General features: G+C 55.2%; 1 protein-coding gene across 1 annotated transcript; it reads left to right on the forward strand.

Moving 5' to 3' along the window:
• Positions 1–1793: 1793 nt before the first annotated feature.
• UBXN11 (UBX domain protein 11) lies at positions 1794–24604 on the forward strand. The gene is made up of 15 exons (XM_059070389.2): positions 1794–1851; positions 6660–6762; positions 7508–7536; positions 8089–8187; positions 10573–10673; positions 11121–11175; positions 11641–11717; positions 13631–13739; positions 20940–21154; positions 21459–21536; positions 22486–22603; positions 22728–22831; positions 24063–24136; positions 24211–24351; positions 24432–24604. Exons 2-15 carry the CDS (start codon positions 6692–6694, stop codon positions 24586–24588), a joined length of 1428 nt encoding a protein of 475 aa, XP_058926372.1. The 5' UTR covers positions 1794–1851; positions 6660–6691; the 3' UTR covers positions 24589–24604.
• The last annotated feature ends 175 nt before the right edge of the window (positions 24605–24779 follow it).

The following is a 24779-nucleotide window of genomic DNA, read 5'->3' on the forward strand; positions in this document are numbered from 1 at the left end:
AATGCAGCCAAAAATATATATATATATAATAATAATAATAAAAAACTGCCCGCCAGGTTAGCGGGCTCCCACCTCCCTCACAGGAACGAGATATTTACTGAATGTCTGCCTACTGCAGAATCTCAGGCCATGCTTCTGGCCCTGGGTAGGAGGGAGGTATGTTGTAAACTCTGATGCTTGGGTAAATGCCAGTTCACTCCCCAGTCTTGCTGAGGTGGGAGGCAGCGGGCACACCAGGACCCATGAGGCCAGAGCCCCCTGCCTCCCATTGCTGTTGGTCCTTGCTTACCTTTAAGAGCAGAAGGAACATGAGCAAGGTGACAGTAAAGGGTTGCTAGTCCCCTGACCATGGCTCCAACCCCCCAAAACACTTGGCCCCAGCATGACCTCGAACATTCTCATCTATCTCAAGCCTCTGAGATCTGGGAGCAGCTTAGTGGCAAGAGAGCTCTCCCACCTCCAACTTCCAGTCACACTTTCCACCTGAACCCTTCCCTTGGCCATGGACCTGCACCTTGGCTTACCTTTGCCTGCCTGTTTTACTAAAGTGGGAGCTTCTGGAAAGAGCACAGATTCTGGAGGCAGACAGTTCTGGGTTTGAATCCACTTTTCTGCTTTCTACCTGCATAGTCTTGAGCAAGTCACTTTACTTCTGTGAGCTTCAGTTTTCTCATCTGTAAAGCTCATAATTTTGGCATCTGGCACTTGCAAGACATTCATTAATTGGTAGCTTCTTTCAGTCTTCAATTGGTGTGTAAAGAATGCCTCAAGGAGCCTGCCCTCCCTTAAATGCAGTAGATGAGAAAGTCAAATGGAAAATATTAGTAAGTGCAGTTTGAGATACGCAGAGAAAGGGCTTTGGTGGTTAAGCCAAGGCATAAGGAAGTGGGTGCCAGAAATCATAGACACCCAGATCATCACAGCTGGAAGACTGAGATAATGCTAATGCTAGTTAAAAGCAGGAAATGTTTTGAAAACTTATTCTGTATGGGTATCGTGACAGGTACTCTGTATGCATTATCTCATTTAATTCTCATGGCAACTCTGTGGGGGTGGGTATTATCTCCATTTTACAGAAGAAATTAAGGTGAATAACTTGCCCAAGGACACACAAGTCAGGATCCACGACTCCAGAGGCCTAAGTCCATGCTCTTAACTAAACTATCTCTAGTTGCTTTAATCCAACACCTTATTTTTTCATGTGAGGCTCAGGAGGGGAAGTGTTTCACCCAAAATCACACAAAGTGTCTTATCCAAAGGCAGGGGGAGTCTCACCCAAATTTTTACACAAAGGAAATAGAATATGAGCGTCCCTTCAGGGCGCCGTTTGGTCAAGAAGTTAGCAGAGAAATTCAGATTTAAGAAACATTTATTAAGTACTTGCATCATTTCCATTCATGCTTAAAAGAACTGCCCCCTTAGTACTGTACTGATCAGATGAAAAAACAGGCTCAGAGGGATAAATGTAATTTCTCCCAAAATCAATCTAGCAAAACAGTGGCTTTGTCGGGATTACACATTCAGGTCCAGAGGCTTCCAGCAGCTTCATGAATCTAATCCCAGGTTCTCCGCTTTCTGTGCCTCGGGGTGACATGAATGTGCCCTCCATTTCTCCAGACCCTGAGTCCGCTCAGAGCGGTGGATTCTGGGATTTGCAGTATGCAGCGATGAATTTAGACTCAGTGGGCCAATAGAATTCTAGCACAGACGGCTGTACCCGCCTCCGCTGCCTGCTGGTTGCTCAGGGACACCCCTCGAATTAGCCAATGAGAAGCGCACGGATCCTGGTCGCCTGGGAAACCGTGTAACAACAAGATGGCGGCGCAGCGGGCGACTCTGTATCCCTGCGTGGTGAGTCACGGCCCCAGACCTTTCTGCCCATGGAGCTCCCCCCACACGGGCTGGGGCCCTCACCCCGAGAGCCTCGCGGACACGCAAGACCCGCGGCCCGGCTCCCCCAGCAGACACGCCCGCGCCCTGGGAGCAGATTCGTGTCCCCGCCTACCATGGCTACGCGTGGAGGCAGGGGGGCGGTGACGCGGCTCCTAGGGCGGGACTGGTGGTAGAAGTCAACGTGGTGAGCGCTTCCAGCTGGGGATTTAGGGGTTGAAGGCGTACAGCCTGCTGGTCCGTGTCGGCGCTGGAGAGCACTGGGACCTGTGGGGGGATAAATTTGACTCCCAAAGATGTAGAGGCATAAGACAGAGCTTTCCTCTCAAAGCTTGAGTCTGAAGGGGCAGACAGCCTAACCTTTAGCCGCCTCCGGCTTGAGGGGGAAGACACAGTCCTCCCAGAAAGACCCCAAAGTGAAGGGAGTAGACGTGGCTTTGTCCTCAGGGTCCCCGGTCTGAGGGAGGAGACACAGCCCCGCGCTCAGGAGTCCCCAGGCTAATAGGAAGATACAATCGTCGTCCTCACGGGTCTCCTATAATCCATGGGAAAATGGATCTGGAGACAGTGTGTTGGATTGGCCTGGAGTGAGACCGGAATGGGGAAGTCAGTTTGGGGCCGTTGTGACAGCCCCAAAGAAGGACAGTGAGAGTCTCACTAGGATGGCCAACAGTGGTCATGGAGAGGAGGAGCTATGTGTGAGAGACTTGCAGAGTTTAACCTGCAGGATTTGGTAACTGATGGGATTAAGAGGGAAAGAAGGAGGGAAAATTTTTGTGTTTGGATGATGGGGTCCCATTAAGAAAGGGGAAGTGGGAGGAGCTTATTTTGAGGGAAGATGTTGGTTTTGGTTTGGGGACCAGGTATACTATATACTTCACCCCTTTAAAATGTAAATTTCAGGGCTTCCCTGGTGGCGCAGTGGTTGAGAGTCCGCCTGCCGATGCAGGGGACACGGATTCGTGCCCCGGTCCGGGAGGATCCCACATGCCGCGGAGCGGCTGGGCCCGTGAGCCATGGCCGCTGAGCCTGCGCGTCTGGAGCCTGTGCCCCTCAACGGGAGAGGCCACAACAGTGAGAGGCCCATGTACCGCAAAAAAAAAAAAAAGAAAAAAGAAAGAAAAAAATGTAAATTTCAATTTTTTTAGTATGTTCATAGAGTTGTGCAGCCCTCACCACAATCAGTTTTAGAACATTTTCATCAGCCCCAAAGGAAACCCTGGGGCTTCCCTGGTGGCGCAGTGGTTGAGAGTCCACCTGCTGATGCAGGGGACACAGGTTCGTGCCCCAGTCCGGGAAGATCCCACATGCTGCGGACCGGCTGGGCCCATGAGCCATGGCCGCTGAGCCTGCGTGTCCGGAGCCTGTGCTCTGCAACAGGAGGTGCCACAGTTAGGGGCCTGCATACGGGAAAAAAAAAAAAAAGGAAACCCTGTACCCTTTAGCAGTCCACCCCCACCCTCCCCGTCTCCCTTTAGCACCTCCTACCCTAGGCAACCACTAACCTACTTTGTCTCTATGGATTTGCCCATTCTGGACATTTCATATAAATGGAATTATAACAATTGGTGGTCTTTTGTGACTGACTTCTTTCCCTTGGCATAATGTTTTCAAGGTCCACTCACATTGTAGTATGTATTTCATTCCTTTTTTGTTGCCAAATAATATTCCATTGTAAGGGTATACCACATTTGTTTATCCATTCACTGGTTGATGAACATTTGGGTTGTTTCCATTTTTTGGCTGTTATGAGTAATGCTGCTTATGAACAGATATACAAATTTTTGTGTGGATGTAAGTTTTCATTCCTCTTGGGTATATACCTAGGCATGGAGGCCATAAGATAACTCTGTTTAACCTTTAGAGGAACTGCTAGACTGTTTTCTACAGCAGCTGCACCATTTTACATTCCAGCAAAGGTTCCGGTTTCCCCTCATCCTTGCCAATGCTTATTAATTTCTGTCTTTTTGACCAGTTTCTTTTGAGGGGTCATTATGGTGATGAGAATTTGGAGAAAGGAGGGATAATCAGGTCTGGTGGGAGTTCACGCAGGGTAGTTTTCACTACGAAAGAAGGCACAGTGCCTGGGGCTTTTTAGTGTGATGAAAGTGTTCCAAAACTGATTGTGATGGTGTTTTCATAACTCTGAATTTATGAATATACTAAGAACCAGTGAATTGTATACTTTTTTTTTTTTTTTTTTTTCGGTACGCGGGCCTCTCACTGTTGTGGCCTCTCCCGTTGCGGAGCACAGGCTCCGGATGCGCAGGCTCAGCGGCCATGGTTCACGGGCCTAGCCGCTCCGCATCATGTGGGATCCTCCCGGACCGGGGCAGGAACCCATGTCCCCTGCATCGGCAGGAAGACTCTCAACCACTGCGCCACCAGGGAAGCCCGAATTGTATACTTTAAAAGAGTTAAGTGTGTGAATTATACTTCAATAAAGCTGTTTTTTTTTAAAAAAAGGTCATATTCTATTTGATTCCATTTAGATAACATTCTTGAAGTAAGAAAATTAGAGATGGGAAACAGAGTAGTGGTTGCCAGGGGTTAGGGATAGTGGTGAGGAGGAGGATGAGTGTGATGCTAAAGGAGTAGCACAGGGGAGATCTTTGTGGTGATGGAATAGTTCTGTACATACCGTTTTTTAATATAAATTTATTTTTTTTTGGCTGCGTTGGGTCTTCGTTGCTGTGTGCGGGCTTTCTCTAGTTGCGGCGAGTGGGGGCTACTCTTTGTTGCGGCGCGTGGGCTTCTCATTGCAGTGGCTTCTCTTTGTTGTGGAGCACGGGCTCTAGGTGCGCAGGCTTCAGTAGTTGTGGCATGTGGGCTCAGTAGTTGTGGCTCACGGGCTCTAGAGCACAGGCGCAGTAGTTGTGGCACATGGGCTTAGTTGCTCCATGGCATGTGGAATCTTCCTGGACCAGGGCTTGAACCTGTGTACCCTGCATTAGCAGGCAGATTCTTAACCACTGCACCACCAGGGAAGTCCTCTGTACATATATTGATTGCAGTGGTGGTTACACAGAATCTGTACAGGGGATGAAATGGCATAGAATGACACACACAGATTATACAATGTCAATTTCCTGATTTTGATACTGTGTACAATAGTCATGTAAAATGTGACTATTGGTGAAAACTGTGAAGGATACACCAGACCTCTCTACTATTGTCCTAATTTCCTGTGAATCTATAATAATTTTAAAGTAAAAAGTTAAAATATAACTAAAGAACAAATAAAAGCAAAAAAAAAAAAAAAAGAAAAGGACTTAGCCGCCAGGGGAAGGGTGTGGGTAGGAGTAGGGAGACCATTTCGGGGGATCGGGTTCCAGGCCTGAGGAGCCATGTGTGCAAAGAAAGCCCTGGTGCATTTCAGGGCCGACAGTTCAGAGTGGCTCAAGTGGAGAGTGGGATGCGGGGGGACCGTTGGTGATGATGAGTGAGGTCCAGAGACACAGGCAGCGACCAGATCATCCATGTTAAGGAATTTTTAATTTTTTTTCTGTGGGTGAGAAGGAGCCACTGGGAGTATTGAGCAGGGAAGTGACATGTCAGCTTTGGGTTTAAGAAGATTCCTCTGGCAGTGTGTGGAGACTGGTGAGGGGAGCCACAGGGGCCATCACACTTGGCCACACGTACCCTGAGGATGCTCGGACAAGACGGCAGGAAGCAGGCAGGCTGGGGGCGGGTTTGGGAGGCTGGATGCTGGATGATGGGGATCAGGAAACTCTGGGCCTTGTCCTTGGAGGGCACCTCTGAGAAAGGGGCGGGGCATGAGTCCCAAACTCCAGAACTAAGACCAAGGGAGCTGCCTCCTGGTGATGCAGGTCCCCTTGCTGGGCCGATTCAGGGGCTGGTAGAGGCCAGTGCCACACATTTCCAAAGTGGAACGAAAGACTTGATTCAGGCCCTGATGGAGGTCGTTTGATTCTTCGATTTCTAGATATTAACCACGTGATATTTAATTCACTGAATAGAGTAGTGACCGTTAATTGCATCCCTGATATTCATTCATCTTTCCAGAAGGAAGGGGAAAGGAAGGGAAATCAACATTCATGAGGACCTTCTATGTGCCAATAACAGCAGCAGCCACAATTCACATTTTTAAGTAATTCTTTTGAGCGTTTCGCTGGGCTAGGTGCTTTATGTGTGTTACCCCTACCTGGCTGGTACTGTTACCATCCCCACTTTATGCTAAAGGAAACTGAGGCACAGGCTATACTGGGATGGCAGAACCTATCGAGAGTCTGGGCTCTTGACCTCCCTGCCATGCAGGTGGTGTCTTGGTAGAATCCTGCCTTGGGGTTGCCCCTCTCTGGCTCTGAGAAGTTGGAGGTGGCACCTGGTTCTGGTAGGAGGGGAGTGGACACCTGGGCGTGATGACCAGCTCGTTGGTAGATAGACAAAAGCTCCAGGCCTGCTGGGTAGTCTTGTGCCAGGGCTTGAAGTCTGGGGAAGTCCCAGTCTTCCGGCCCACCTCTGCACCCCATCCTACCCTCATGGCCCTTTCCCAAGCACTGCTAGGCCAGAGACCTCCAAGAGCAGACCAGAGAGCTGGATATCCAGTGGAGCAGGTGGACATCAAGCATAGGGATCCTGAGGCTAGGCTGCCTCCAGAAACTTCTGCAGAGGCAGTGGGAAGAAGTGAGGGGTGCTGCTCCCTGGACAGTGCACCCTCCTGGGAAAAGTAGCCAGGGCAGAGGAAGTTTCAGGCCGCTCCCTGGTCCTGAGTGACTGTCCCCAAGCGCTGACTTCTTTCTTCTCAGGGAGTTCCTGACAGCTAGAGACTAGAAGAATTATGAGCTCACCTTTGGCCTCCCTTGGCAAGACCCGGCGAGTGCCTCTGCATTCGGAGCCTGTGAATCTGGGGTAAGGAGCCGGCCTCGTGGGATCTTTGTGTCCATGCCCCTGCCTCCTCCCGGCCCCTCCCATGGACTAGGAGATTGACTCCTAGTGGCCTGAGGAAAACGATAAGAAGTTATGTATCTCTCTCCGATCACCTTATCTTTCTCGAACCTTCTCTGGGAGGCTCTCCATGTGTCTCAGCACACACTGGGCTGTGCCATTGAGTGACGTGGCTCGGCATCCATCTGTTTATTCATTGGTCATGAATTAGTTCTTCAAACACTGATGGCCCTCCTGTTCCAGGCCCGGCCACATGCTGGGCTCTCAGTGAAGAGAATCCTGTTTGTCCATCTATCAGTTTCATCTTTTCAAAGCATTTTTTACCTCTCTCCTTGCTCTTCTGAACCCCACTTTGAGTCATTTGCATCATGGGCAAGGAAGTCCAGAGAGGTTAAGTGACAGGCCTGTGGTCCTACAGCCATTTCAGAGCAGAGCTGGGGCTGGGCTCCTGGGCTTGGGGACTCTTGTAATCTTCTCTCCAAGGCTCTGCCCTTCAGCTCTTCCCCATCCTTCTTTGTTGGGAGGAGTCGGACACCCTGAAGCCTGCCCCTTGGCTCACCCCTGGGCCGGGATGGGATTTGGGGGTGAATGTCCTCAGGAGACACCTTCTTTAGGATTGATGGGGGACCTGGTGCCAGAGCCTCCCCCGAAGGCAATCCAGGGGGTCCTAACTTGTCTGTCTTCCTTCTCCTTCCTGCCCCATTCCCAGGAGGCGAGGGATAAAAATTTATGGAAATGGTAAGTGTGGGCTCTGCCCTCATGTCCTCCTCATGTCCTTCGGTTGGGTGGATGGAGAGAAAGAACACGATGAACTCCCATCAGCCAGACTGGCCAACTGCAGTGCTGTCTGCAGCTCTCGGATTTGGACACCGCACACCCTTAGTGGAGATGTCATCACTAACATTTGAACCCCTCCACTCACTGTGGGGTTGGCCATGAGGGGGCAGACCCCAGCCCTCCTTCTCTGACAGCCACCTGCAGCCCGTTACAGCCTTTTCTCCCTGAAGCCCAGTCCTCATGTTGCTGCCCTGCCTCCTGCAGGCTCAGACCTTTGCAGCCCCCACCGTGGTGCTGGCATTGGCCACCCAGGTCCCCCCAGGGAACCAGGTTGGGAGAACTCCAAGAAGGGGCCTGTTCTGGTTGGATCCTTGCTCTCCAGCATCCCAAGTTTTCTATCCTCATATGCTGAGGGGACAGAGAACAGGCTGCTTCATCTTGACCAGGGCCCAGGGCCCCCGTTTCGCCTGGGCTTAAGCCCCAGAGCAGTGACCTGGGCATCCCTGTCTGCAGAAGATGAGGTGGACGTGCTGAATGAGGCGCACGGCTCAGAAGAAAGTGTCTCCGTTCCTTCCTGCTATGGTGGCATAGGTGCCCCTGTGAGTAGGCAAGGTGAGTGCAGAGGCCCGAAGGGGTCTGTGTCCCTGGCAGCAGGAGAGGCCCCGGGGAAAGGGAGGCCCTGAGAGGCATGACACCTTCTCCCACCTGCTGGGTCAGAGGCAGCTGCTTCTACTCCTGGCTGACTGTGGCCCTGGGCCTGCCCTCCAGACCTGTTCAGAGCCTGGCTTGGTGTAAAGCCACACACAGGTCCGGCCGTGAGCTCAGGAGGTCTGGCAAAGCCCCAGGGCGGGCTGTGGCTGGCACCTCTGGGGTACACCTGGCTGTAATCCCCATCAAGAATGATGTCAGTGGCTCTAGGATTCAGAGTCCAAGAGGAATGCAGGGCCTGAGGGTGAAGCTCAGCCTCTGGGCATCTGCTTCCTGCTTCCGCAGGGCTCTGGACAAGGCCCAAGTCCCCTAGACAGTCCCCCTAGCCTGACCCACACCATCCGCAAAGGGCTGTGGCAACACTGCAATCGTGGAGGTGCCCAAAGTAGGATGGGGCTCATTGGGGCGGCTTCCCAGGGGAGGTAGGACTGAGCAGTTCTGGGCACAGGGGACCCGTGGGCTGGCAGGGTGAGCTGTGTGGAGCACTGGGCAGGGGCAGGGTCTGAGCTGGGAGTCTGGGGGAGCTGGGGATGAGGTTAGAGTTTTCCACTAGCTGTGATATCCTGGGGAAGCAGCTTCCTGTCTCTCTCTGTCTCGTTTCTGTCTCACTGTCTCTGATCCTCCACCGAATGCCCCCTCCCCTCTACAGGTAGGGAGGGGTTGAGGTGGAAAAGGAGACCGGAAGAGCCCGGCCCCACAGCCATTCGGTCACAAAGCCAGGACCTCCATCACCCCAGGGGGGACACTTTCAACAGCAACCACTGGCAACTGACTGTTCCCCAGGTCTCTCTGCCTCTCCCCCGCCACCACCCCTCAGCCCACTCTCAGCCAGGGGCTGCCCCTGCCAAGCTCACAGTCAAGGGCTTGCCTGTCCGGTCTCACTTCTCTGCGGGGAAACATTGCACACAGTTCCCCGCTCCCTCTTCCAGAGCACCCCGGGCTCTTGGCCTCCATAGCTCGGCCTCCCTGCCGTCCTCCTGCCTCCTAGGCGCTTCCCTCGGCGCCCTGCCAGCTCCAGCTGTTCCGTGCAATGTTCCTCTGCCACTCTGCCTCACACACGTGCTGTCATCCGTGTGCTGACAGTTCCCCAGTGTCTATGTATCAGTTAAGAAGCTTTCGACTCAAGTCAACGAAAACCCTGATCCAGCCAAGGAACATCAGGGAGCTTTATTATCCCACATACCAAGAAGTCCTAGGGAGACGGCTCAGACATTGTCAGAAGTTCCGCTTTCTCCGCCTTTCCACCGAACCATCCTTGGGCCTATCAGCTCCACGTGGTCCGTGGTTACAGCTGCATTTCCGGCTTCACACAGAGAGAGACAACATCCAGGGGAAGAAGGGGGCCTGTTTCTTCCCGTGTGTCTCTCCTGTTTTCTTTCACAAATGTTTTAATTTGAAAATTTGTCAGCAAACAGAAAAGTTGAAATAATAGTACAGCAAACACCCATACGTCCTCAGCCTAGGTTCAGCAGTTGGTGACATCTTGCCATATTTGCTTTCTCTCCATACACACATATGTTATGAACACAAGTGTATTTTTTGGATGAGCCATTTAGAAATCAGTTGCAGATACCATGACATTTCAGCTCTAAATACTTCCCTTTGCATCTTCTAGGAGTAAGGAAGTACGTAACCACGATGCTGTGATCACACCTAAGAATATGAACAATCCAGTAACTCTCTCTAACATCCCAGTGTTCCAAAGTATCTCTCATAGCTTTCCCCCGCCCCCCGATTTAGGTTCTAATTGAGGGTCATGCACTGCATTTGATTGTTATACTTCTTTAGAGCAGAATCCCTGCCTTTGTTAAAAAATGACACTTTTTGAAGAGTCCAGGCTACTTTTCCCGCAGGATGTCCCCTGTAGTGATTTGTCCGGTGCTGTTTAACTTGCTCCTTTATCTACCGTATTTCCTGTGAATTAAGGGTGAAATTAGAGGTGTGATTCAACTGAGAGTGAACATTTATTTTTTTTAATATTTATTGGAGTACAGTTGCTTTAAGGGTGAACTTTTTGACAGTGTTTCAAGGTGATGTAACCCGTATGTTGTACCACTCCCTCGGTGCATTACAGAATCTCTGTGCCTCCGTTTCCCAAAACAGTTCATTTCCTCAGAAAAGCTGACTTATGAAAAGTGTGTAGAACTGTCCCCATCATCTCGGTGGCAGCTGTTGTTACCGCCCTTATTTCCGCTTCTGGGGAGCGCGCTCCCTCTCCCCCTCCCCTGGACCCCCATAACCTCAGCCTCAGCTCAAGGCCCGGGCTCTAGGACTTTGTCTGGTTGGCAGTGTCTGTGTACCACGGCTCGGAGTTGATGGCCACCATGGCGAGGAGAGTGCGGGATCTGGAGCGGCAGGTGAAGGCCCAGGCGGATGAGATGCTCTCCAAGGTGGGGCCCCAGTGGGGAGAGGGCCAGGGTGTGGTCTGAGGGGTGGAGGGGCCTGGGCTGGGGAGGCCAGTGAGGCTACTATTGCAATAGGCCATGGTGGATGGGTTCTAGAACCATCTCCCTGACCAAACCACCCAACTCGAGGGCCAGGTCTGGCCTGGGACTGACCTGGGTCCCTGTGACCTGAGCAGAGAGGCTAGGGGTCTTCTCCACATCTGAGCAAGGCCTGTAGACCTCAGATTGGGTGGCAGCAGTGGCTGCTGAGTGCTGGGCACTTGGGGGTGCCCACCCCCTTCCCCCACCTCAGTGGGACCACAAGGGCCGTCTGAGCACCAGAGCAGTGCCAGAGTGGGGCAGGGACTTTAAGCCGGGTCTTCCCATCTGGAAGGGGCTCCCCTGGGCTCTGGGAACCACCAGGTCTGCTCCCCTCCTGTCTCGTTGCTGCAGGATCGGAAGATACGGGCCTTGGAGGAGCTGGTGGAGACCCTCCAGGAGCACCAGGGTAAGAGGCCCTCTCTGTGGGCTGGTCAGCCCCCCTTTGTACCCCCTGGGCCGGCGACCTCTGGGTATCAGGGCTCCAAGAGCATCAAGCTGAGTCCTGTGGTGGAGTCTGGGCAGTGGAGCCCAGAGAGGAGCTGTGACACCCAGGGCGGTGCCCTTCTGTGTGGGACTGAGTTCCCCGAGCGCAGCCCTAGCCCAGCCCTGAGCACAGGGCCTGCCATCCAAAGCCTGGAGGAAAGGCAGCCCCCTCAGGAGCCTCGCTCGGTGGGCTGGCCTCCCAAGAGTCAGGTTGTCCCCTCTCAAGGTCAGGGCGAGAGGCCAAGAGGTGCTTTTCCGGGGATCCCTCGAGTTCTCGTGGAGCAGCTTCTCCAGATGACCCTCAGGCCAAAGCTCTTGTCATGGCCAGAAGTGGCCTGGCAGCCTCCATGCAGGGGGCACTGGAGCCCCTCCCCATCTTTTTCTGAAGGCACGGTGACCCTTCAGCGGCAGGAGGAGCTGGAGACCATGTGCGCACAACTGCAGCGGCAGGTCGGGGAGATGGAGGTGAGGGAGGTGCCGGCCCAGGGCTGTCTGCCCCCAGGGACTGGGTCAGAGCCCACCTCTCTGGAGTCCCCTCACCGCACATCCCACACAGGGGCCTGGGGCACCCCCCACCCCATTTCAGGCTTGGGCTAGCCCATCCCCCTTCCTCAGTGTCGTCTTGAACTACTCTCCCCTCCAGCCACAGGGACCTGCCTCTGTTTCTTTGACCACATCAAGCTCTTTCCCACCTCAGGACCTTGGTCCGTGTCGTTCCTTCCACCTGAAACTTCTTGTTCTACCTCTTCCCCTGGCGAGTTTTCACTGATCCTCAGTCTCAAGTCAAGGTGGGAGCCCTTTCCCAGGGGACCCCCTTCACCTGTGACCAGGGCAGGTGCTCCATCCTGGGCTTTCTTAGTAACACATCTCTCTTCCTCTGGGGACTGTGGACTCCACGAGGGCAGGAGGGAGGGACCACTTTACTCCTGTTCGTTGCTGTGCACCCAGGACCTGGCAGGGGCCTGGCCATGTGTGTTTACTGCGTTGGTCATGGCCGTTCCCTGCCTCCGGACGTGGCATCTCACTCACCCAGTGTCACCTTTCTTGCCCTCGTTCACACAGCAAGGCTTGAACTGGAGGGACCCCAGGCTCAAGGGAGGGTCCTTGGCATGCATACATCCTCAGGGCCCCCCACTGCCTCACCAGCCCCACCAGAAGCTCCTCCTGGGGTCTAGCCTCTCCCTCTCCACACTGAGTTGGTTTCCAAAGCCCCAACCTAATTTAAGACCACAGACGCAAGCGCCCAAGCAGCAGCTGCAGCTGAGGGCCCTTCCCACCCAGGCCTGTTCATACCCGGGGCTGTGGGTAAACAGCTGCTCCCTGAGCGGGCTTCTAGGACTGCCGGCAGCCCGTGGGGCTTCTCTGAGCAGCTGCCACAGGAGTGAGAGCTGCCCCCTTAGGGCAGAGGGCATCGGGGCTCCCACGTTCACGTTGTTCACACATTTATTGCTTCATTAATTTAGCAAAAACTCAAAGTATCTCCTGTGCGCCCGGCACCCTGCCAGGCACCGGGACGCAGACAGGGTCCCTGCCCTCGTGGCGCTGACAGTCTAGAGGGGACCCACATAAACAAGTACACAGGAAGAGACACAAGTACGGAGTACGGTGAAATATTTAAAAGGGTAACACATTAGAGCCTAGCTGGGACCTGGACCACTCCCTGCCTTGGGAGGTGGGGGCAGGGAGGCATGACTGTTTGGGCCAAGTTCATTTTGAGATGCCTGTTGGACATCTAAGTGTAGATGGCTAGAAATTTGAAACGGAAAAGGAAGAACATATGTTACAAGAGATGAAGGCAGAAGTGTGCCCGCCGGGTTAGGCAGTGGGCAGGTTGCTGATGGCTGCTTGTTCGCAGTTGCAGTGAGTTGTGGAGATGGAAGCCGGGCTGGAGTGGAGATGAGGAAGTAGCAACAGGAAGCGTAGACAACTCAGAAGTTTTCCTGTGGCAAAGGCTCTGGACGGCCGGCCCTAGAGAGGCCACATGTGGGACATGTGGGTGGACACGTCCTCTCAGACCTGCAGAGCAGGTGTCCCTTCCTCTCCTCCCACTCGGGCCAGACCCACATGGCTCCCCGCCGCCATCATGGCTGACTTAAGCAAGTTCCTACTTGTGCCAAGCCCTGTGCTAAGGAGATGACGTGAATTACCTTAGTGAGTCCTCACAAGCTTCATTTTACAAGGAGAAGCCTGAGGCCCTGGGAGGTGAGGTGGCTTCCCAAGGCCACAGCCAGGAAGTGGCCACGACCCCCGGGCCCATCGCCCCATCCAGTCGGCTGGGAGCTGAGGCCTGAGGCTGAGCGCTGGGCTGATGCCGCCTTTTCCCCTGGAAAGGGGCTGACCGAGAGTGCCCCCGACATCTCCCTCTTCTCTCCCCACAGCGGTTCCTCGGTGACTACGGCCTGCAGTGGGTGGGCGAGCCCATGCATGAGGAGGACTCGGAGGATGGCGAGAGGGACTGGATGACAGCCAAGAAGTTCTGGAAGCCAGGTAGAGTCGGGGTCCACCCCGGCCCCTCCTGCAGAGGGGATTCTCCTACAGCTCCCGATGGCCCACAGCTGTCCAGAGGCCAGCTCATTCATGCCCCTCCTCCCAGCACAAGGTGCCCCAAGGCCTCCCACACCTTACCACTGACACAGGGCCAGGAGGGAAAGGCCTCAGCCTCCATCCCTGACCACCTAACCCTACACTCTGCTTGTTCATCTTTCTAAGGCTCCAGGGACCAGGGATACAAAATGTCACAAGACCTCATTTGGCTCAGGCACCATAGTTTACAAAATGTCACCCATTAAAAGCTGTGGCCTTTAGAAGCAATCCCCCTGCTTTGGAAGCTGTCCCTCAGTCCAAGGGCTTGGCCCCCTCTGTGGATTCTTTCCAGGTTCATTTGTAGCAAACTATTGAAATCTACCTGCATCTCTGGGCATCCACCACGTTTTCTTTTTAACTCAACTGCTAATATCCCCAGGGATGCACTCCATCCCTGTAGCCATAGAACTGGCTACTTCCTTTATATATATATATGTATATATATATTTGGCTGCACTGGGTCTTCGTTGCTGTGTGCGGGCTTTCTCTAGTTGTGTTGCGGCGAGCGGGGGCTACTCTTCAATGTGGTGCGTGGGCTTCTGATTGTGGTGGCTTCTCTTGTTGCGGAGCACGGGCTCTGTGGCGGGAGGGCTTCAGTAGTTGTGGCTCGCAGATTCTAGAGCGCAGGCTCAGTAGTCGTGGCGCACGGGCTTAGTTGCTCCGCGGCACGTGGGATCTTCCCAGACCAGGGATCGAACCCGTGTCCTCTGCATCGGCAGGCAGATTCTTAACCATTGCGCCACTAGGGAAGTCCCAGAACTGGCCACTTCTGAAAGCTAGGTCCATTCTCTTCAAAGAATGGAGGTCGTTGCCTGGAAGGTAGTTCTCCAGGCTCGGTTGGTCACACCTGGGTCCTCATTGCCACCGCCTAGCCCAGGTGTGACTTGGGTACTCGAGTTCCGTTCTCTGAGCCTCCAGTTCCTCATCAGTAGATGGGTATATATTCTTTCCCATGGAGTTACTAGGAGTCAGTGGGTTGGACGCAGCACCTAGCACTGACCTCGCATGTCATCAGCCCCACAAGTGGGCGCTTTCATTGTTTTCCACGGTCAGAAGGCAGTGGCAGTCTCATGGGAACATGAGCTTGGCTCCCGGGGGACTGTTTGGAAGACAACTGTACTTTCTTAATTTCATAAGTTTCCTGCTGGGTAAAAGCCCAGACTGAAAACATGAGAGTCCCACCTGCTGCACGTTGGCTAGATCCCCCTAAATCTCAGGGGAAACCCCCCTCACCCTTGTTTCAAAAACATCACTTCCCATTTGCACCATATTTGCCTCTTTTAAAGCATTTTCACAAACAGCCTTGGCATGGGCCAGGGGTTATTCCATTTTACAGATGGGGAAACTGAGGCACTTAAGCAGTCTGAAGACTGTTGAGTGAAGGGGGCAAGACTTAAGGCTGGGAGCCCACTGGGAGACGGTTACGGTCCTCCAGGCCGAAGATGAGATGATGCCCAGCATAAGGGTGATACTGGTGGGGCTGGTGAGAAGGGGCAGAGCAGAGAGATTTAGGAGGGGAATCCATGGCCTTGGCGATTGCTCGAACATTAGGGAGGGGGTGGGAGGAAACTGGGATGACCCTGGGGAGCGTGGCTGTCGGGGAAGATGCTCAGTCCATTTGGGACACGGCAAAGCTGGGGAGCTCCCACACACATACACACACACCACACACACACACACACCACACACACACCCCACCCCTGTGTGGGGAAGATGCTGAGTCCATTTGGGACACGGCAAAGCTGGGGAGCTGTATGGCACCTGAGTGAGGGCTGGACGGATGGACACACACACACACACACACACACACACACCCCACCCCTGTGTGGGGAAGATGCTCAGTCCATTTGGGACACGGGAAAGCTGGGGAGCTCACACACACACACACACACACAGACACACACACACACACAACACACACACACACACACAGACACTCACACACAGACACAGACACACACAGACACACACACACACACACACACCCCACCCCTGTGTGGTGAGCTGGGCTCAGGCCTCATGTGGCCTTGCTGACTAGTTGGAGGGCAGACTTCCTTCTGGCCAGTGGGGGCCTCCCTGCTCCTTTGCGGAAGGGGTGAGACCAGACAGCTGGTTTCTGGACCTGGTTCCGTGGATTCTACCCTCTCCTCCCCAAAAGAGAGCAGCCCCCAACTGCTCTGTGTTGTTTGTTTTTGCTCAGAGCACGCCTGTTCTAAAGCCACTTGTTCTAAAGCCTGGCCACAAGCTCCTGATTTGTGTCATTTTTCTTCTTTTGCCTTTTGATTCTTCAACATGGAGGGGCCTCAGTTTAGCTCTTCTGACAGATGAACAACATGTTTTTCATTTCTAGCAGCTTTTTCTCCTGGGACTGCCCCACCCCCTTTCCTGGCTTTTTCCCTTCCTCTCCCTATGGCCTTGTCCCCAGGTGCCAACCTGCTCCTGCCCCAAGGGCCCTTGGGTCCATGAAGCCAGCCTCTGGCTGACCGTGATGCTCTGGCTTGTTTCTCTGGGTCTCCCTCTGTTGGGTACCATTCCCCACAGGCCCTGGGGCAGCAGGCCAGTGGATTGGTGAGCTGGGGCATCTGTATTAGGCAGACTGGGGCTGATTCAAACATTCTAGAGCCTGGGACTCTTGCCTTAGGGAGGAGGGTCAGTTGGGCCCATGAAAGGGCTCAGGGGAGAGGAAGCCTTGCAAGGGCTTGGCCTCAGGCCAGATCATTCACCCCTTCCCACCAGTATGTTGAGTAGCAAACAGGATGCCTGCCAGGTGCTTCAGGGTATGAGGAGACATGAAAGGGACAGTTCCGACTCTGGTCCTACCACCTTCAGGGCAGGTGTTTGAGCCTCAGGGCTGAGAGCTCCAGCCAGCTCTGAACTCCTCACCCCCGCCACTCCTCATCAAGTCCCTGCCCTCTCTCTACATCTCCCCCTCCCCCTCCCAGCACCCACCTCCCCAACCCTTTTCCCCAAGCCCAGGCTCCGGCATCTGTGTGGGAGTCTCTTCCCTCCCCTGCTCAGGAAGCCAGCCTGACTCCTCCATGGGCTGTCCCTGGGCTGCCCTTGAGCCCCTGGAACTGGCCTGGCCTAGACCCCAGGCAGACTGGACTCCTCCCACCCTCCCTCCCACTAGCTCAGGCCTGTGTTGTGTCCCCCAAGTGCCCTGCCCCCTTTTCTCCCCTCCTGTGAAGCTCAGCTCAAACCCTACCTGCTCTAGCACATGTGCGTGGAGTGCCTGCTCGGCGCCAGGCACTGTGCCACCCTGCAGCTGCCCTGGGCGCGTGGTTAGGGGCTCTGCGTTGCAGTGAAAGCCTTAAAGGCTCTGGCTGAAGAGGGGGGCCTGGGTCAGATCGTACCCTGTGTGGGGAACCTGCCTCACCTCTGAGTCCACATCCTCATCTGTGAAGTGAGGAGATGGTACGATTGACCCCTAGGCCCTGAATTGAGAGCACTGAATACCGCAGCGTGGAGCATGTGGAGTGTTCTCTCAGGCTGCCATGCGGTCGGTGAACGATGACCGTGTCCACCTACTGCTCCGCCCCTGCTGTGCTCCAGAGTGCCGGCACAGGGCTCGACCCCAACGCCAGGGCACGTACCCATGCAGGTGATTGGCAGGCATTGCCTGGGTGCCCTTGGCCTGGATGGTCAGAGCCCGCTGGGACGATCCTCTATACAGGATGAGGTGGGGACAAGCAGCGTGACGATCAAAGCAGGGGCCAGAGAAGTCAGCTCCTGCCGAGTCACAGGCTGGCTGTGGCCCTGGCGGTGACCAGACGCTCGGAGCCCGTTTTCTCCCCACCGGCTCCTCCGAAGAGCAGAGTGAATGTAGGTGAAGTCCCCAGAGCAGGGCCTGGCGTGCAGGTGTGTGGAAATAGTGGGTCTGTTTCCTTTCAACAGCCTTCGCCTGCGGTGCTGGGGCGGGCCTGCTGGGATTTCACGGCGGCAGATTGTCCGCCAGTGAGGGTGCGAGGGGCCAGACCAGGGCAGGCTCGCCACTCACCTGCGCTAGGGGCAGGGTCTGGCCCTCCTCTGGGCCCTGCAGCCCCACGGTGGCACTTAACACATGCCTCTGTCACTGTTTGTCACCCTGTCTCCTTCATTCAAGGATGAGCCTGAGGAAGGCAGGACTCTGGGCGTGGGCGTGGCCATGCTGCTCAGGGCCTGGCCGAGCATGGGCGCTGCGGACATACTTGCTGGATGGCGGGGTGGTGGGGTGGAGGGACGGATCCAGTGCTTCTTGAGCACCCACTCTGGGCCAGGCCCAGGGCCGGATGCTCTTGCCTGTGTTCAAGGAGTGACCGGTGTAGCTGGAAAGACCAATAAGCAAACAAAATGACACCAGCCTGTGATGAGGGTCATGAGTGGGCCCAAGGGGTCCAGAAACCCAGGAGGAACAGAGGCCCAGGCTCAGGGGCAGGGGCTCCGGGCAAGGCTTCTCCAAGGAGGGGGTGAGAGAGCCCCTGAGCCCTGTGATGATCAAGAGGGTGGGGTGTTAGTGACAACAACAGCTCTGTCTGCCAGGCACTTCCTGTGAGCCTCACAGCAACCCTGTAAAGTGGGGCTGTTATTGTCTTCATGTTATAGAAGAGGAAGCTGAGGCCCCGGAGATGTTGGCCCATGTGCCCGGGGTCACACAGCTTGGAAGTGGTAGCCCGGGCTGTATGGCTTCAGAGTGTGAGCAGGGGAGCTTGTTGAGGGCAGGCTGGGGAGCCAGGGCTTTGAGGGTCTTGGGAGTTGGGCCAAGGAGCTTGGACTTGATCTCCATGCCTCTTCACTCCCCTTTTAAATAAAATCATGGGCTCTCAAAAGCTGGATGAGGCCTCAGAGATGATCTCCCTGCCCTGTACCCCTCCTTGGAAAGGAACCCCAGTGAGCAGTATCTGAAGAACCAACACTGAGAGGCAGCCTGTGTGGTCACTGAGGACAGAGGCTTAGAGTCACCTGGGCCCTGCAAGCTGCGTGACCCGGGGCATGTCACCTTACAAGGCCCAATTTCCTCATTTGTAAAATGGGAGAAGGAAGACCTGCCTCTTGGTGCTTGGCACATAGTAAATGCTGAGTCATCACCACAGTCAGTTCACCCCTGGATCTCGCGGGCAGGGTGAAGATTTCTATTATCTTACCCATTCCCTGGAAAAGAAAGCTGCGGCTCAGAGAGGAAATGCCTCACTTGACCTCTGACCTGCCTCATCCCATGTGACGTGGCTGCACGGGGCCAGGTTTCTGTTGAGCACTCCAGGCTGTGAGGTGGCGATGCCAGGCTCTTCCTGCCTTATTCTCTTAGCCCTGGCTTGTCCAGAGCTGCGGTTCCTTCTCCCGGGCCTCTTGTCTCACCTCCATTCTGCTGCATCTGATACCTGCCAGGCCCACCCTGCTTTCACTTCTCCACCCCCGAGCCCTGGCTGAGAGCCTTCGCGGCTGATTTTCTCGGCCAACTTTTCTTTTCCCTTTCATTGCTTCTTGGCATCCTCCCCTGGGTTTCCACCTGCCCCTTCCCCTGTCGACGCGCATCTGAGTCGTCCTATTGGCTGTGCTGTGTGGCCTGCCTTGGCCAAGTCGTGTGACTTTCTAGGCCTCACTTTCCCATCTGTAAGAATATAGAGGTGGGGGCAGGTGTTGAAAGTGATGAGCTTTTCTGTTGTTATTTTTAGGTTTACCTAGGTGTTCTGAAAGTAGTTAGTTGTTAAAGGAAAATAGTGTCTTGATATTGTTCTGGCTCATACCAGCGATATCCAGGATATTCTGAGTTTTTCTTGGGACTCTCAGGGACTCCAGGGGACACCAGGAAGAGGGGGGCGCAGGTGCAGCCCCTGCAGCAGTAGGAGATGTAGGGGAGAAGGGAAGGCCAGCTGGGGCCTACCGTTTCAGCAGCCACAAAGGCAACAGGAAACAGGGCCACCCACATCTGTACTTCCCCGGTACAGCCACTGCACCACTGTGGGGAAAGGAATTGGGTCCCCAGAGTCCTGACCCACATCCTGCTTCAGCCTGGCTGTCCTGGTGAAAAACAGCTTCCAAGAAGGCCCAGAAAGTCACCAGTGTTTTATAGGGTTACACCCTAGTAGATGACTTAGTTCGGGCCCAGATCCCTTCAGGACTGAGAACAAGCTCCTGGCCTGTCCCCCACCAGCATCCCACCTGCCCTGTATCCTTTCTGCTCTGGCATCTGTCTTGGCTGTCTCATCACCCCACCTGCACCTCATGAACCTTATGAACAGCTCTATGGACAACACATTTTTCAGAAGAGGAGGCCAAACACATGTGCAACCCAAGGTCTCCCATGTCTGTTCTGTCCAGCAGGTGTCCCGACCCTCACCTCTCTCTCCTGATGGTGCAGATGGGTGGGAAAAACAGACTCCAGGGTCAATCCCCTCTTCTAACTTGCCAAGTGGCCTGAGGCAAATCACTTTTCATCTCTGTGGGCCTGTTTCCTCATGTGTAAAATGGAGATAAGTAACCCCTGCTGCGTGGCCTCTGGGTTGGCCTGAGGTCCATTTGTGCACGGTAGAGCTGGTAACAATAAGTAACACAGACAGATGCTTGTTGGAATTCTTACGTGGTCATCTTGGACCCTCACAGCCATCCTGGTCCTATCATCATCCCCTTCTAGAAGAGAATGCTGTGGTGCATAGCGTTAAATAACTTGACCAAGGTCACACAGGTAGAAGTGGAGGAGCTGGAATTTGAGCCCAGACAGCTGGGAACTCTGCACTGTGCCTTTCAGCTGCTAACCCAGTGCCTGGCACATCTGATCTGGGATCTGATCCTGCTCCTGCCACTTACTGTGTGTGTCCCTAGGCCAGCCATTAACCTCTAACCCTTAGTTTCCTAATATGGAAAATGGGGATGTTTATAGTCCCTACAGCATAGGGTTGGTATGAAGAAAGAATGGGATAATAGATGTTAAACCCCTAGCACAAAGTAAATGCTCACTAAAAGACAGCTATTATTATTATCTAGTGTTAGCTGTCCTTCCTCCTCCCCAGGTGGTCACTTAAAGAGATGCTAAGGCCCCTGCCCAGCATGGGAGGGGGCTGTGGAAGCCAGGGATCTGGAGCACACAGCAGCCATGAAGAGAGGCTCATGGATGTCAATCCTCTTTGCCAGGGGACTCACTGGTACCCCCCGAGGTGGACTTTGACAGGCTGCTGGCCAGCCTGAAGGATCTCAGTGAGCTGGCGGTAGACAGTGACACCCAGCTGACACCAGTGCCCAGCAGAGTGCCACACTGTGTCCTTGAGCCCATCCCACTGAAGCTCTACCGGAATGGCATCGTGATGTTCGATGGGCCCTTCCGGCCCTTCCATGATCCTTGCACACGGGTAGGAGTGACGAGGAGGGGAGACAGGCCTGTGCACCCTCAAGCCACTGTGGTGGCCCACCCCCTGCTCACCATTAGTTGGAGATGATGGGCCCAGCTCACCCCCAGCACCCAGGCTCATGCAGAACCTCCAGAACCCCCCCCCACCCCCCGCAACCATGTCCTGGGACTCTGTTTCCAGAGTCTGATCCAGAGAGTAATTGGCCCCATGATCCCGGAGCCCAGAGCCTGCCATCTAGACAGGAAGCAGGGTGTAGGGCACCGTACAGGTCCAGGCAGGCCTCACCCTACCTCTCCCCCTGCAGCGCTGCCTCCGAGACATATTGGATGGCTTCTTCCCGTCAGAGCTCCAGCGGCTGTACCCTGACGGGGTCCCCTTTAAGGTGATGGGCCCTCCTCAAACCACTCACTCCCAGTGTGGGGATTTTGGAGGGGGTAGGAATGCTTCATCAGGCATCACCTAGGGGCACTGCTCAACCTCAGAGACCCCAGTCTGATGACCTCCAGAAGGAGGGTGAGCCTGAAACGGGGCTGGGAGGCTGCCGTGGCCATACTTGCTGCATCAGCAGTGGGGAAGGCATGTAGCTGAACAGCAGGCAGCGCCCCCTTCTGGTATCCTGAAAGCAGAGCCCTCAGCTGCGTGGGACCACTGCCCCTCCTCCCCAGCATTCAGGACACCTGGACAGCCTGGGGAACGTGAGGAGTCCATGCAAAAGTGGCCTGGCTCCGCCCAGAGGCTCCTGGAGCCTCCTGGTTGGGATGGAAGGTAGTGCCGTTGCGGGGCAAACGTTGGGACTAAAGGACCTGAGATGGAGCCGGCCCCCTGTTGTGGGGCAGTCGGCAGTGAGATGAGGGTGCTGTGATGGGAGCACATGAAGCTGTGTCCCAGAGGGTGGTGCGTTAGTTCCACAGGGAGGGCGTGTGAGGGAGTGTGTGCCACCATGGCTTGGAAAATAGCGTGAGTCACGACCAGGGGTGTTTGAGGTAGTTCATGCCAAGCAGGGTTTTGCCCTCTCCTAACATCCTCATCCCGCCCCTCCTGGTCTGCTCCCGAGAGGGACTCTGTGAGGAGGATGTCAGTACTGTGGCTCCAGCTGGCGTGATGAGGGGAGCTTGCAGGAAGAGCAGGGCTCAGGTACCGCGTGGGAGCAGCATGAACTGCAGCTCTCCTGCTCTTTCCCAGGGCCTCGGTTTCCTCATCTGTAAAATGGGGATTGCATCAGACCATTCCTTGGGCCTATTCCTGGAGCCTCTGTTTGGGCAAGTAGGGGTGGGCATGGAGCCCAGGACTGAAGAGCTGTGCCAGCCGCTGTTTCCCTTCCTTCTTGCCAGGTGAGTGACCTGCGCAATCAGGTCTACCCAGAGAATGGGCTGGACCTGTTCCCAGGCGAGGGCCGAGTGGTAGGCTGGCAGAGGGTTCGAAAGCCCTTGGACAGGATGGAGCACCCAGGTGAGCTCGGCCCTGAGGCTGGGCCAGGTGGTGGGGGCACTGTGCAGGACAAACTCCAGGTAGCCTCCTCCACCATCACACACAGTCTCTGCCCCGGCCAAGGCTCCCAGTGCCCTCTCTGCAGGCTCCAGGATGACCGCCGAGAAGTTTCTGAACAGGCTGCCCAAATTTGTGATCCGACAAGGCGAGGTGATTGACATCCGAGGCCCCATCCGGGACACCCTGAAGGTGAGGCCAGCCCTGGCTCCCCCAACCTTATTGGCGGGGGGTGGGGGGGTGGGGCTTTACCATCAACCCTGGCCCGGCCTACCGAAGCAGCGGCTTATCTGGAGGCTCAGGCTTGAGGGCCCCTGAGGGTGGCCTGGATGGAGAGATGAGTTCCTCAGAGCTGTTCCCCTGTCTCCTGGACACGATGGAGCTCGTGCGCTCTCAAGACTGTCTCCTGGTCTCTCTGAGCTAGGACCAGAGAGCAGCTGGCCAACGCAGGAGTGTGGCTGTAAGAGTGGGAAAGTCAGGGGAGTCTAGGTTGGGGGTGAGCCCAAGTTCAGGCCACCCTCTTGAGGTTCCGACCGAAATACACCTTCCTGGCCTTCACAGGACTCATCATCCTCTCTCCTCACTCTCTATCCTGCTACTCCTCCCACGTCTCTACCTGTGAAAGATACCAAACCTGTTTCCCAGGACTCTGCCTTCACCACACATGGCCGAGTCCTGTCAGATCGGTCTGTCCCCAGAACTGCTCCCGAATCCATCTCTCTCTCCATCCCCGCCGCCCACTATCCTAGCCTAGGCTCCAGAGTGTCTCCCAGACAACTGCAGTGGACCCTCACTGGCCTCCCGCCTCCTCTCCCGCCCTGCCAGCCATCCTCCCCCAGCAGCCTCTGTGCTCTTTTAAAAATGCAAATTGGATCTTGGCTCCTCCCTGTTGAAACCCTCCAGTGGTTCTTAGGTAAGGCCTGTCATTCCTTTCTGGTCCTCTTCCCACCTCTAACCTTTTCTTTCTTTCAGTCCAACCTGATTCCCAGCTTCAGCCACATGAATGCTGACACTTTCTCAAATATATCACCTCTTCTCAGAAGTCTTCCCTGACCTATGCTCTCTGGAATATCCTTGCCCCCCATTCCATTTCTAAGGACTCCTCTTCATCCTTCAGTCACAGCTCAGGTGTCATTTCCCCAGGGAAGCCTTCCCTGACCCATGCTAGGTTAGGCACCCAGCCTGGTCACTGCGTGGGGTTCTGTCTCCCCCACTAGAATGAGGGAAGGGAATGATAGGGCCACCTCCCAAAGCTTCCCTTCTATTTTCTCTCCTTGGGCCCCCGTTTACACAGGATGCCCCCCTCCCCCTTTGGCTCACTGGTCTCATCCATCCCTGGTCAGGAGAAGTCCCCTGTAGGGGTTGGGGGGAGGGTGTGACTGGCAGGGCCCAGGGCTCTGTCCACTCCATCGATGCCTTCCAGAACTGCTGCCTATTGCGTGCCCAGATCCAGGAGATCGTGGTGGAGACGCCTGCCTTGGCTGCTGAGCGTGAGAGGTGAGGGCAGAGTGGAGAGGTGAGGACCCTGGGACTGGGCTACCAGGGGGTATTGACAGCCTCTGGGTCCGCAGGAGCCAGGAGTCTCCGGAGTCACCCACGCCCGCGCTCTCCACGCTGCGCATCAAGTCTGAAAATGGCGAGCAGGCCTTCCTGCTGACGATGCGGCCAGAGGACACAGTTGGTGATGTGCGCACTCTGCTTGCACAGGCCAGGTGGGCACGGGTCTCAGCTGGCAGCCGCAGCGGGGCTCTGGCCCCACTTCCTAGCCTGATTCGTTCTTCCCTGTCCCCAGGGCCGTGGAGGCCACCACCTTTGAGATCTGCAGTACGTTCCCGCCCACAGTCTACCACAATGATGCTCTCACGCTGCAGGCCGCGGGCCTGGTGCCCAACGCCACGCTGCTGCTTCGGGTGCGCCGGGCTCTGCCGCCCGCCCCCGGCCCCGAATAAAGCGCCCACCCCGACACCGGCTGCTCTGCGAGGCTCTCTTGGCAGGGCAGCCCAGCAGCACTAGCTCCGCCGAGGAGGGGCGGCGCCGAGCTGCCCCTCTGTAACTCGAGCCCCAGCTGGCGGGCCTGGCCGCTGGGTCTTTGTCCTCTAGGTTCCTCTTTCTGCCCAGAAGGGCTAAGCTACTCCAGGGG

This window comes from Kogia breviceps, chromosome 1 (assembly GCF_026419965.1).
Source record: "Kogia breviceps isolate mKogBre1 chromosome 1, mKogBre1 haplotype 1, whole genome shotgun sequence".
Taxonomy (NCBI): Eukaryota; Metazoa; Chordata; class Mammalia; order Artiodactyla; family Physeteridae; genus Kogia; species Kogia breviceps.